Source organism: Rousettus aegyptiacus, unplaced genomic scaffold (assembly GCF_014176215.1).
Source record: "Rousettus aegyptiacus isolate mRouAeg1 unplaced genomic scaffold, mRouAeg1.p scaffold_m13_p_14, whole genome shotgun sequence".
Lineage (NCBI taxonomy): Eukaryota > Metazoa > Chordata > Mammalia > Chiroptera > Pteropodidae > Rousettus > Rousettus aegyptiacus.
Window position 1 is genome coordinate 54,994,836 of NW_023416289.1, and position 13,578 is coordinate 55,008,413.

At 56.9% G+C, this 13,578-nt stretch overlaps 1 protein-coding gene across 3 annotated transcripts in view; it reads left to right on the forward strand.

The window, feature by feature from the left end:
• Nucleotides 1–13,578, forward strand: part of SLCO3A1 (solute carrier organic anion transporter family member 3A1) — a 241,280-nt gene that overhangs the window by 145,836 nt on the left and 81,866 nt on the right. For all 3 annotated transcript variants that reach the window (XM_016151673.2, XM_016151674.2, XM_016151672.2), the window contains exon 3: nt 11,005–11,103. In XM_016151673.2, coding sequence (XP_016007159.2) covers nt 11,005–11,103 — 99 coding nt within the window. The remainder of the gene's footprint in view (nt 1–11,004; nt 11,104–13,578) is intronic.

Below are 13,578 nucleotides of genomic sequence, written 5' to 3' on the forward strand. Positions count from 1 at the left end.
CACCTCTCTTCCCTCCTCGTGGACCCCAGGACCTTCCTCAGTTAGTGAATGAGTCTCAGGAGAGTCCAGACGGTGCAAAATGTGAAACCTTCGCAGCCGCACACGTTTGGCCATGGGACTCTTTCTTTAAAGAAAGCCGTATTCATTTCCTGGGGCTGCCACAAAAAAATTACCACAAACCTGGTGGTTTAAAACAATGGGAATTTATCTGCTCGTGGTTCCAGGACCCAGGAGTCTGCAGTCGAGGTGCGGGCAGGGCCGCACGCCCACCGGAGGCTGTGGGGAGGAGGCCTCCTTCCGGCTTCTGGTGGCTGCGGGTGTTCCTTGGTTTGCGACTGTCACTGCAGCCTCGGGCTTCACGTGGCCTTCTCTTCTCCGTCTGTCTCTCCTCTACGTGTGCACTCGAAGGACACTTGGCTTGATGGGCCCACTGGGGGAATCCAGGTGGTCACATCTCGAGATGCTTAATTACCTCCGCAGAGATCCTTTATTCCAAATGAGGTCACGTTCACAGATTACCCCAGACGCGGCCACATCTTTCTGGGAACATTATCGAGGCCACTGCGAAGCTTGCGCGGAAGTCCTCACAGCAGAACGGAGGAGGGGGACACAGGGAAGACCCGGAGGTCCACACAGCTAGCTCCGTCCCTCACCCCGCCTGGCAGTCGCAGGGGCTCACTTTGAAAGCCGGAGCGTCAGTGCAGAGTCGAGAGACTGGGAGTCGAATCCCGAGCCGAGCAGCGGGCAGGGCGGAGTAGGCCAGCCAGCTTGACCTCTTAGTGTCACGGTCGGTGAAAAGCGAGCTCCTTGGGTGTGCACCGCAGTGTGTGGGCTTAGTTCCTTCTCCTCACCCCACGACACCCCGCCCCCCCCACGCGTGGAAGGGGGAAGTTCTGGGGGCACATGTGACTCCACAGCAGGGTCGGCCGGGAACCAGCAGACGAGAGTGCTCATTCTGGTTTTCAGAGATCATCGAGACCTTCTACAATCGTAGGGGTCAGGGTTTTTTCCTTTGTTTTTTCTCTTTCGCTGGTAGAAACAAGTGTACTCTTCAAGCGTGTTCAGTTCTAAGTACTGGATGACAGTCCACACCACACAGAGCCTCATGCTCGCCCCGCACCCCCCCCCCCCAGCCTCCTCGCACGGGAGCCATGCAGGGCTCCGAGACCCACTGCAGCCCAGCGTGTGGGGCCGGGGTTCTCAGCCTCGGCACCGGAGGCGTTTTAGCCGAGATTGCTCTTCGTTGCGGGAGCTGTTAGCAGCGTTCCTGGCCTATACCTGCTAGATGGCTCTGGGCACAGGCGGACTGGCTGTCTTAGTAGGTAGTGAGCTCCTCGTCACTGGAGGTGTTCAAGTGGAGACAGAGCGTCCGGGTGTCAGGGTTGTAAGTTCAGGTTTTCCTGCTGAGCGTCAGGAAGGTAGACACGATGGTCCCCAGTTCTAAGGTTCTAGGATTTTCGTCAGGGCAATCTTCTGGTACTTTCTCAAGCACACACAGAAGATCGGGGTCCTTCTCACCGACCGCTCCATAAACAGGGGTGTCTGGTTCCTTCCCAAAGGGGCAGGAGTGACTAAAGTCGACATAAAAATCAAGACGCGTGCATGGGGTCCTCTTTAGAAAGCGGCGTCAGCCCTGGACGCCCGCCCCTATCTGGTCCTCTCTGACTGACAGCTGGGCTTCCGCTCGTTTGATCATGGGGAGGGTCTCCTGTCCAGAGACCCGGGCCGGAGTCCGAGTCCACTGACAGGCTGGCGGGCCATGCCCAGGGACCCCCCAGCAGCCCACCCTCCCTGCCCAGTGCCTGATCACTGCGCTTGGCCCAGACTAGGTGGACGCTCGCTGGCTTCCTCGAACTCCGCGCTTGCTGCTGGGCGTGTGCCTCCAGCCCGGCCAGCCCGTGCCCTGCAGCGGGCACTCGGTGGGAGACTGGGCCCCTCCCGGCGCCCCCCAGCCTGCTCTCAGAGGCCAGGCCACCCGGCACGGCGCGGGGTCGTGCAGCCTGGCGTCTCGGCCCTGCCCCCACCCGTGACGGTGCCCGGCCCCAAGTTCGGGCTTTATGTCATGACGGTCTCAAGCAGGCGAGGAGCAGGGTTCCGCGAGGTTTAGGAAGGCGAGTCAAGCACAGACCGTGGCAGTGAGGGAGGGAGGTGGTCACACCGCGGCTGGGCTGATCCGTGACGGTCTCGCCGGCCTCCCCGCACCGTGACGGGCCTTCTGGAAAGGCTGTTTTCTTGCCAGACACAGCACGGGGACCGTCACTAATGGCCACAGATCTGCCGAGTCACCTGCCACCATGTCCTCCAACTGGCAGAGAAGCCACTCCGAGGAGCGGGTGGGTGATGCTCACCTTGAACTGCAAACCCCCCTGCCACACGCCTGCAGCCCGGCCCCGGCATGAGACGGTGTCTGGTGCCCTCTGGTGGCAGACGGGAGGAAATGCAGACGCGTTCGTCTCTCGGGGAAGGCACGCTTGCTGACTTGAGGATGGTAAATTAAGGCGCAGAGGTCCCCCCACACTAGGCGGGGAGCAGCGCGCCCCAGGGGCATGTGTGTACATACTTGAGGCTCTTCTATCTGCTTCAGGCGACAGGCGGGCGAAGGCTCAGAGTGGGTCCTGCAGCACCCTGCGGAGCCCGGTTCCTTTAGAACCTGTCAGAAGGATTTCCACGGCCGTTTCCTCCTGTCAGGTGGCAGGCGGGGGGAAGCGCGGGACTGGGGGTCCCACAGAGCCTGAGCTCCGATCCAGTCGCGTGGCTGCAGGCTGGGAAGCTGCCGTCTCTGCGCCTCAGTTTCTCCACTGGTCAACGGGAGATGAAACGACCCACATCTCCGGGCAGGGTGCGGACGAGATTGCAGACCGTGTCTAAAGCCCCTGGCGCCTGAGAAGGGCTTCGTGGGAGCCACGTTGCTCCTGCCGTCAGGTCGGAAGTGACCGTGGGTCGTCAGTCCTCAGCAGTGAAGATGAAGCGAGCTCGCTCCGGGAGGCCGACACCTGACCGTTTCGGTGGGCGAGAAATACTCAGCAAGAACTAGGGACCGACCTGTGGGAGGCCCGCCACCGGGGCCGGGCCGGGCCTGGGACGCTGGGGCCTGCTGTCTCCCCGAGGCCCGGCCCATCATCGCTCTGGGTTTCTGGAGCTCGGCGACCTGCACGCCAGCAACACAGACCCATGCTCGTGTGCGAGGGCCTCCCCGAGCTGTCCGCTCACGTCCAGGGGCTCTCCGTCCGCTCCGCCCTGGCCCGGGCTGTCTCCTGACCGCCCTCCCCCTCCGCCCTCGCGGTTCTTAAATCCTGGGTCTTTGTCCTTATTTCCACTTCCCACGGACCGTAAGTACCATTGGGCCACTTGGTCTTTCCGTGCCTCAGTTTCCTGCTGTGCAAGGCAGGAGCGTACCTGCCGCCAGGCTCGCGGCATGGACTAAACGAGAGAGCGCGTCGGTGCTGGCGTCCGGCCCTCGGCTGCCGGCTCTCAGTGCCGGTCGCCAGCACCCCCCTCGTCATCGCCACCGGTAGTGGTCCTGTCTCTAGCCCTCGGCTCTGAAGAAGCGCCCCCCCGCCCCCGTCTGGGTTTCCGTGGTTCTTCTAGCACACTTCACGCCCACACCCCGTGCGAAAACCACTCGTCCGTGCCCGGCGTTCAGCAGACCTGCGCCAGAGCCGGCCGCCTGCCGGGCGCAGCGAGGGCTTCGGCCGCAATGAGGTGGGCAGGGGTCCCACGCACACGGACTCGGCTCCCTGCTGGTTGACGCCCGGACAGCCCTCGCGCTCGCCCAGGGCGCCGTGTGTCGATCCCTGCCTGCCACGAAGGAGTGCCGGGCCAGCCTCGTGAGCGTCCGTCGACTCTCCTTACGCGTCTGACGTCCCCTGTCCATTGGGGTGGCACTCGTCACTGTCACGTGCGGTCCTCACACCGGCCTGGCGGGATGTATTAGTTTGCTCGAGCTGCCACATCAATGTCTCACAAACCACGTGGCTTAAAGAGGAGGCGATTGTTTCCTCGGCGTGCCGGAGGCCGGAAGTCCAGGATCAAGGTGCCGCGGCAGGGCCGGCTCCCCCTGAGGCCGAGGCCTCTCCCCCAGGCTGGCAGACAGCCGCCTCCTCCCTGCGTCCTCACGTGGTCTTGCCTCATCTCTTCTGCTAAGGACACCAGTCCTGCTGGACTAGGGCCCACCCGAAGGCCTCGTTTTAACTTAATCACCTCTTTAAAGGCCGTATCTCCAAACGTAGTCACAGTCTGAGCTTCTGGGGCATGAGGACTCCAACAATGGATGTGGGGGACACGGTGCCGCTGGAGCGCCCCGGTCTGGGGCAGGTCGGATGCTTTTACCACAGCCTCCTGCTGAGGTGGCCATGGGCCCAGCCCAGAGGCTAAGCTTCCCGCGGGCCATCTCTCCACTGCCGCCTGCTGGAGGCCGAGCGTGGGGACGGCGGGAAGCCATGAACGTCGCCACTGTTAGAGGAAGGACTCGCAGAGGAGCTTCTAGGAAAACCCCGCTCGGCACAGCACGCCGGCAGGAAGCGGGCCCTTCAGGAAGACGCCGCCTGTGGTTCGTGTGGGTGGGCTTCCTGCCTGCATGGCTCGTGGCTTCCTAGTGCTCACCTTATCATTCTCTGCTCGCTCGGGGGCCCGGCGTTTTTCAGCGGCTCTAAAGGAGGGTGGGGGAGGACGGGAGTGTCCTCGCTTGCTTCAAAGAGAGTCAGCCAGCCCCAGCCTTGCTCCTTGGGACCGGCCTCGTGCAAACAAAGCTACGGGAAACTTCACAGGCAGCTCCAGCCCTGAGATCTCGTTCCCACGGGGGCACTGGCCAGGGCGCCCGCCACCAGAGGCCGGCCCCTGCCGACAGTGGGTTCTCCCAAAGGCACGTGCGCCTTCACCCTGGTAGGGCCTTGCTGGGCAGCAGGGGAGGAAGGGAAGGTTGATCGCGGGCCCGATACAACCAGATTGCCAACACTGCAGCTTCGACCAAGGCCACGTCCTTCCCGAGCGTCCCCAGGAAGCGTAGCCTTGTCGTGCCCTGTGGCCTTCATCAGACACATTGTTCTCCGTAACGCTGGCGCTTCCTATGGGTAGTAATCGGTTCGTAGTTCAACAGACAGACATGGGCTTCCTTCTCCAGGCACAGGGCTCCATCGCCCCTGCGGAAAACAAAGTTCTCTGCCTTTCCTGAGCCTGCAGTTATCATGGCATGCCTGCTGCAGGGAACTGTATTTTTAGACTCAGGAGGACTATAAGCAGCACTATGGAAGAATTCTCAGCCTAGGTGCCATGGCAGGAGAGGGAAGGGAAGAAGAGAGAAAATCTCGGAAGGCCCTCTGGAGGAGGTGCCATTTAAGGCAGATGTTGAATGAAGAGCAGACCTTTGGTGCATGGAGGGGAGGGAGAAACAGGGGCCACACCAGGTCTACTGGGCCAAGTTCTGTAGGCCAGCGGTCCCCTGCCCCCAGGGCTATGGACTGGTACCGGTCCATCAGCTGTTAGGAACCGGGCCACATAGCAGGAAACGAGTGGTGGACAAGCAAGCGAAACTTCATCTTTATGTGCAGCCGCTCCCCAGTGCCAGATCACCCCCTCAGCTCCACCTCAGGTCGTCAGGCGTTAGATTCTCATAGGAGCGCCGGTCCGTGGTGCCCCAAAGCTTGGGGGCCGCTGCCGTGGTGGGGTGCACAGTGGTGGTGGCATGCGGGCTGCTGTGGCTGGCTGCACGAGAGACCCGGGTTCTGCCACCGTGCCCAGTGACCTCATTCTGGCCGCATTCGGTATCCAGCTGCCCGTCCACCTTTCAGGGCTGACGTCACATAGCGATCACAGTCCTGTCCTTCCCTCTTCCCCATGCCCAGATGCATTTTGGGTAAAGGATAGAGCCCAGTGGTCCTCAATCTGGCTGCACATAAAATCACCTGGAGAGCTTGGAAACCATTGTGGTCCCCGGGCTGCACCCCGGACCTGCTACGCTCGACCCCGGGGGGCAGGACCTAGGCGTTAATACTGTTTTTTCAAGTTTCCCAGGTGACTCCAACGTGCGACCCAGGAATATGACTGACTTAAGAAGGGGCAGTTCTGACACGGTGGGGAATGGCTTGTAAAGTCTTGCACGGACCGCGTGGCCTTAGTAGCGTTGATGTTTTGTTGATAAACTTTTTGTTATAAACATAGTCCGTATTCGGCCGTGTGTAGCGGCCTCATCCCGGCTTCCCTCCGCCTGTCCCTGAGAGGTTAGCCAGGTGAGTGATGTAATGCCATCGGGCTCTTGGCAGTGGGCACCGGAGACATGTGGGTCCCATGTTTTGTGGGTTTCCTGCTGGTTATGGATCACGTTTGATTCATGCCCAGTGTGATGCAAACACTCTTTCTCAGGGGAGCCGTTTCGGTCTGCAGATTTCCAGGTGGAAGAATTCATTTGTATAAAGCAAGGGCACAGAAGGCAGGTGGGAGAGAGAAAAGCCACGTGCTGACGGAGGGTTGGTTTTGTGGGCAGTTAGGAAGGGAAGAGGGAGGGACAGGAAGCCCAAGAAGCCGGCTCTGTGTCTTTTCTGGGCTGATGCTGCCCTCTAGTGGGGAAAAGCCACAGCTGCCCCGAGCTCCTTCTGCACTCCACCCACTTGAGGAGTCTCCATTCAGAATTAAAATAGAAACTCACTCTGAGTCTTGGTGAAGAAACAGACTTGTGCTTAGGGGAAACCAGCCACGCAGGCCTCCCTTCTTGGACTCACCACCCCTCAGACACAAAGAGAATTCTAGAAAGCATCTACTATATTCTAGGTACCAGTAGCTTTGCATGCACTGCCTCTAATTCTCAGTGTTCTTATTCCTAGACTCAGAGTTAGGAAATGAGTCATCTAAAAATCGAGACGTGTAGCAGCCAGGAGCCAAGCCTAGGTCTGGCTGATTCCAGAGGCTTCCCCGCTGTACCACGCTGTCCTATCTATTCTTTCTCTAAGAACCGAGGTAGTCCTAGAGGCCCGAGTTCAAATGCACCTCTGTCATGTGCTGGCCGTGTGGCCTGAGGCAACGGAGTAACCTCTGTCAGCTTCTGATTTTTTGGTCCACAAAAACATGGTTATCATAACATGAACCCTACCAGAATTTTTTTTTGTTTAACCTCAGTTACATCAGAAGAGATAGAGGCTTGAAAGCTGTGGCTTCGCCCAGGCAAATCAGGATCCCTCCACAGAAAAATACAGACTTCCCCTGAGGGTCTTTCATCCAGTCCGACACAGAAACCTCAGCTCCGCCTTCCCCTGCCCTGCTCAGTGCTGTCTCAGTCTCTGCTAAGAAGTCACAGCTGTCACATGAGGCCCCAGCGGCCTTGGGCGCTGAGCCGTGTGGATCCAGCCTCTATCCCCTTCACCACTGTCCTGAGGGCAGCTGACACATGCAGGGCCCTTGAAATGCTCTTTTTTCCCCCAGCACCTTAAATTCTACTGCAGTAGATAATTCTGTTCTTTAAAAAATGCATTCCTTAGAAAATGTTATCATTTGTTTCCAGGTTTTTTTAGGAGGACTGTGTTAGATATTTATTTTTAAATTATTCTAAAAAAAAAAAAGTCAAAGTCATGTATAGAGACAGACTGGAAGGGAATATCTAACGAACATCAGTCTTTTTTTCTGGGTCGTGGAAGATGGTGATTTGCGCCATCTTCCCTGGTAATAATAATAATAGCTAGAATTTATTGAGCACTTACTGTGTGCTGGGCTCTACGGATAGCCCTTTGTGTGCATTAATCACTTAAATCTCGAAGCAGCCTTGTGAGAGTCGGTACTATTATTATCATCATCATTCTCGGGCAGAGCATGGAGGTCCAGAGAAGGTAACTAACTCTTCCAAGGTCACACAGCTAGTGAGTGCAGACGCTGGCCAGTTCTGTGTTCTTGGCCACCAGGTCACGATGCCTCTCCATCCTCGGTTTGTTCTCAGATCTCCATGAGCATGTGTTTCTTTTAAATGAAAAAAAAAAAAAGAGGTTTCGTTTTTTAAATGAAGCTGTTTGGTCCCACCAATGCAAAAACACATGAGAAGAAATACGGTACAAATGCAGTGATGCCCAAAAGGAAATAAGGAGAGGTATGGTATTTATTTTTTTATGTCAGTCTCCATATTTTCCACATTCACTAAGGGTGAGCATCTCTTGCCTAAGTGATCAAAAAAGAAAAACTCATAAAACAAGAAGAAAAATCTGTTGTTAGAAGCCCCAGCAAGAAGAATAACCAACAGCTCGTGTTTTTTTTTTTTTTTTTTTTTGAGAAAGTCTGTTCCAGGAACATTTCTGGAGTCTTTTTGGTGCATCTGACCCCCTGAGGGAGGGGCTCTTGCCCGCCCACTCCACAGAGGCACAAACCGAGACGCAGGGAGCATGTGTATCACGTCAGGGCAGGTGTCCGCCCACACCGTGACCCTCAGAAATACGAACGGACTTGTCAGATTTCGAAGCGAGCAGGCCGCTGGGCGAGGTCCCTGGGTTTCTGGGCGGCCTGTCTGGCTTGGCTTTCGGCAGCAGACGGAGTTTGCAGAGCGGCCTTCGCCCCGCTGACCCAGCTGGAGTGGGGAAGCTGCCGCTGTGGTTTTTTTTTAAATTTTTTTATCCCCCTACAAGTTCGAGTTGTCCCAGCACATCCAGGGACACCACGTCATACGGACGCGTCGTCGTAAGTCGCGCCTGCTTCTGTGGGGTACCAGCTGTCCCTCGTGCCGGAAGCACGCTGTCTTCGTCATTGCGGTGTTAGGGTGGGTCCCATATCCTGCGGCCGGTGGTGACAAAGACGCTCGGGTTGTGGGGGTGAAGCCTGCGGGGACCTTTTTGGACGGCACAGAAGTGTGGGCACACACGCACCTCCCCGGGGACAGGGGAGGGGCTGCTGGGGAGGGGCATGCAGCCCGTGAAACTCTTGAGGGGGTCGCAGACTCAGTTGGCGAAGCTAGGATGGGGGTGGGGAGGGCGTCGGTGTGCAGGTTCTCACCCTGGCCCTCGTGGGCCCGGCAGGGGAGGGGCCACCTCAGCCTCACGGTGAGTCCGAGGAGGGTCTGTGAGTCTCCTGTCACTCTGGGACGCTGCTCCAGGCCGGCAGCTTGTCACCTGCCTGACGCCAGGGCCCCAAGGGCCGTGTCCCTCCGGGCACGGTTTTGCCTTGAAGCGGAAGCTCCTTCAGTCCACCTTGGGTGCTGCTCTGGCCTTGGGCACCCGTTATGTCTCGTCCTGCCTCGCTGTCCTTCACCCAGGGGATGGGGCCAAGGCTGGCTCTGTTCCCTCACCCCACCCCACTAAGGACAGGCCCCCCCAATTCCGGTCCATACCTGAAAGATCCCCATATCCTCGACCTTTCCGGTAAGACCCCCGCTTTCTCAGCTGCCTCTGTTTGGCTCCCCCTCTGAGTGGGGGCGGACCAGGGCTAGCGTGCTCGTGGGACAGAGGCGGTTCCTCTGCACACTGGTCAACAGGGACAAAGGTGGGATCTGGCCGTGGGGGCGGCCGTTTCGAGACACTGGACTTGTAGGTTGCTCCAAGTCAGAGTAAGATGTCGCCGAGCGTGGCTTCAGGCCCATTCCCGTGATGGGAGCCACTCTCTCTCATCCCCTCCTTCATCAAACACCATTCCTCGTAAGCACTGTTCCGGGGAATTGTTTGGGGTTCTGGCTTCTGTAAAAGGCGCAGATAGGGGTTGCTCTGCTGAGTCTCAGAAGCCAGCCGAGCTCCCTCCCGTCTGTGGTTCCTTAAGCCGTGATGGTTTTGCCCCCGTCCAAGCCGACGAGCTGCTGGACAGCCAGGCATGTTGACCGTCCGTTCCAACGCCGAATCCCACTTCCTGAGGATACGGCTTGGCGCTGAGAAGGAGCTCAGTACACACCGATTGGACAGATGCGCACCCGAGTGGCTTCGTGGTGACGGCACTGGATGTCCTCCGGCTGAGTTCGTGTGCTGCTGGCCCTCCACGGAGCTTGGGGTCCCTCTGGCGGGGGTCGTTTCCTGCCTGGTTCTCCATGAGCCCGTGGGGACCGGTCGGCACCACCCCCCACCCCCACCCCCTGTGCTCGCTGCTTGGGTTGCATTGGGATGTGTATTGATTGTCCCCGTAGGTGGCCAGCTTCTTGAGGAAACAGCCACTTCTTTACTCCTGTACTTATCTCCAGGGTCTGGAGAACTGTAGGTGCTTGGGTCATAGCTACCAAACTGAAATTTAGTTAGAGACCGTGGGTTTTCATTCGAGCTCAGTATTTTCTCTGAAGCGATTCGAAAGGTTTGTGGAAAGTTCCAAGTACCGTATCCTCCTGCTCCCTAAGTGCGTGCTCAGAGCCATCTTTGCAAGGCGTACAGGAAAGTTCAAGTCTGAACGACTCTTAACGATAACAAAGGATAGCAACCCTAAAATACGGGGTGGGGGTGTTGGGGACTGCGAAGCCGAGACGAATCAATGCCTAATTAAATGTTCTCAAGCACACCATCCCATCAGCCTCGCTGCTTGCCAAATTTAATGCCCTTAAACATTTTATTACGTTTGTAAATAATTTGTGTCTCCAATTTTTCTCACTTTACAAGAGTTCCTGAGTTTGCACAATGAGAGCCGAGAATTTGTAGCCGACCGTAAATTAAAACGAATTACATATAATGACAAATAGATGGAAAAGCAAAATGAAATCAATTTTTTTCCCCCCAAAGATGTTTATGTCCAAAAAATGTTTTAATGATAAGTGTGTCTGTATTTCGATGTTTGGTATGATGTGGGATGGAGTCCTCTAAAAATAAGTGTCATCAAGCCCCATGCACATTTTAAATCAACCTACAAAAATATTATAGAATTCTTGCATAACACAGAGTGTTTCAGTAGACTTTCTCGAAATTAGAAATGAAGGTTTTCCTCCTCTAGGATTTTCGCACTAATTCCCATGACGTCGTTTGTATAACCAGACATCTCGTCTGAGCGATGCAAAATAATCTCGTAGATCTCTGACTAGTTTGCTCATCGCCTGGCCTCCGCTCCCCATCTGACCTCTGTTTCTTCTCTTTCCAGGAATCCTGTTCACGATGCTGGTGTTCGGACCAGCCTGTGGCTTTATCCTGGGCTCTTTCTGTACCAAAATCTATGTGGATGCCGTCTTCATTGACACAAGTAAGGACCCCATCTCAATTACTAACTGCCGTCCGCAAACATTGCCCCGCCCCCTCCCCCTTGTACAGAACCCAGCTTATGGGCTCTAAGGCTTTCCTGCAAAGTGGCAGCCCTAACGTGTCCGCCCCTGAAGCCGGCGGCCTGCCTGAGATCAGCTAGGACGAGCATATGCGGGGCGGGTTCAGAGGGCCCGGGCTCACGTCTGCCTTCTTCCAGCCTCTGCCTAGAGGCCGAGTAAACCCTGTCGTTTTCCCCGTCAGTGAACTAAGGGTGACGAGAACTAGATCCGCTTCGTAGGCATATACTCTAAGAGTCGAATGAGGGGATAGAGGCGGACGTGCCTGCCATATACAGACTGTCATTGAACGCTGGTCCATCAGCCTAGACGAGGACCCTGCTTTCGCCACCAAAAGTTGGAGCACGTGTTCGGGAAGTGCGTGTGCACAGAACATTCGGCAGTCCTTCCTGTGCGACACTCTCGTGCCGGCCTTAATAAGGAAATACGCCACAACTCAAGCCGTTTCGATCAGCTCTTCTTGTGGGCTTAGCGGGAAGGGCAAGTGCGTTTCTTGGATGGCTCCGGACCCTCCACTTCCGTGGCACACTTCGAACAGCGTGCGAGGCAGGCTGGGCTGGGCTATGCCGTGGTAACGGACCATTCTCAGACCTAAGTGGCTTTATACAACCAGAGTTCATTCCTCGGTCACACTGCATGTCCAGTGCAGGTTGATGGTGCTGGGGAGGCTGAGAAGTGGCTCATCGTGGTCACTCCAGGACCTGGGATCACAGAAGCTTCATCTGACCCCAGCCTGCCCACTTGCCAAAGCAGAAAACCAGACTGTGGCAGGTCGTACATGGGCTGCTGCTCAGAAATGACACACATTATTTCTACTTACATTTCCATGGCCAAAGCTAGTCATGTGTTGTATTCGTGGTCTATCGCTGTGTAACAAATTACCCCAAACTTAGTGACTTACAGCAACAGTTACTATCTCACAGTTGATTTCTGTGGGCCGAGCTGGGTGGTTCTGGCTCAGGGTCTCTCACAGAGGCTGCGGTCGAGGTGTCCACCTGGCCTGCAGGCGTGTCAGAGCTCACCTGGGCTGTGCCATCGTGGTTCCCCAAGAGAGGGCGAGAGAGAGCCCTCGAGACAAAAGCCCTGGTCTTTTTAGAACCCAGCTGCAGAAGTGACAGCTCATTGCTCCTTCCAGTCCATACTGAGAAGGGATCGTTACGTAAGGACGTGAATGCCAAGGACACTGGGCATCGTCGTAGACTCTTAGATACTGCCTGCCACAGATGGTCACAACGTGACCGAAAAGATCCCCAAAGAAGACGCTGTCTTCCCGCGCAGTGAATTGAGTGAGTAGAGGAGGCCCGTTTCCTTTCTCTCTGAAAACAGTGAGCAGGAAGCCATTCCAGCTTCTCCGATGCCGATCGACCCCCGGGATGGACGAGGACTCCCCGTCCCAGCGTTCTCCACACGCCACCTCACGACAGTGCTGCGTTTGCCAATTCACCCCCAAGAAAGAATGCGGCTTTGCATCCAGTCAAGTCACTTTGTGATCTGCGCCATTAGTCCCGCGGATATATTTACTCGTAGCTAAGGATGCTACAGATTTCCAAGTGGGGGGAGGAACGAAAGGAATCGGACGCAGCCTTATTTGTTGACTCTTTTAAAGGGCTGGGTCCGTTGGGGGCGGGGGCGTTCTGGACGCTGCTGCCTTGTGGTCACTCGGCCCTTCAGACCCTTGTCCAAGTGGGATGAGGGTCAGAGAAACAGCAGGTGAAGCGAGGCTGCTGCCGTCTTGCTTATGGGGACAAAGAAGCCGGCTTCCGTCACTTCCCCAAAGGCAGCACGAGGCAGGGGTGGCAGACGGGGTCGGGGAAGGGTCACGCGCCGGTGCAATGAAGAAGCCCACCTGGAGAGAGAAGTCACGTGGCCGGGCAGCGTAGTTTGCACTCAGGAGCCCAGCAGTGGCCCCCTGGAATCAAGGCCTGTAGATGACCAGAATCGTCTAAGCAAAGAAAACCTCAGACATCATTCTCTCCCAACTCGTGCATTTTGCAGATGAGGAAACCGAGGCCTGGAGAGGCACAGGGACGTCCCCCGTCCAAGGGCTCTATCTGTGTAAACCCGGGTGTCCTGAGCAGGTGTGGGTATTCCCATGTCAAGCGTCCCCTCGACAGGCTCCCTCCCGGGAACGAAATCGCGTCTTTTCTCGGGGCCTGGGTGGCTGGAGGCGGCTTAGCTGTTCCGCTCACGGTCCCCTCAGCGTGCCGCGTGTTTGCTCAGGCTGCTCCCTCGGCCACCCCATTCAGTCCAATGTCTGTCCCCGTCCGTCAAGGCCCAGGGTGACGCCACCTCACCCGTGAGCCTGGGCTCCTTCGCAGCTTGAGTTGGGCAGATGGGTGCATTTCCGTTCTGTCCGGGGAGGCTTCTCCTCTCAGCCGTTAACACGGGGTTCCGAGACG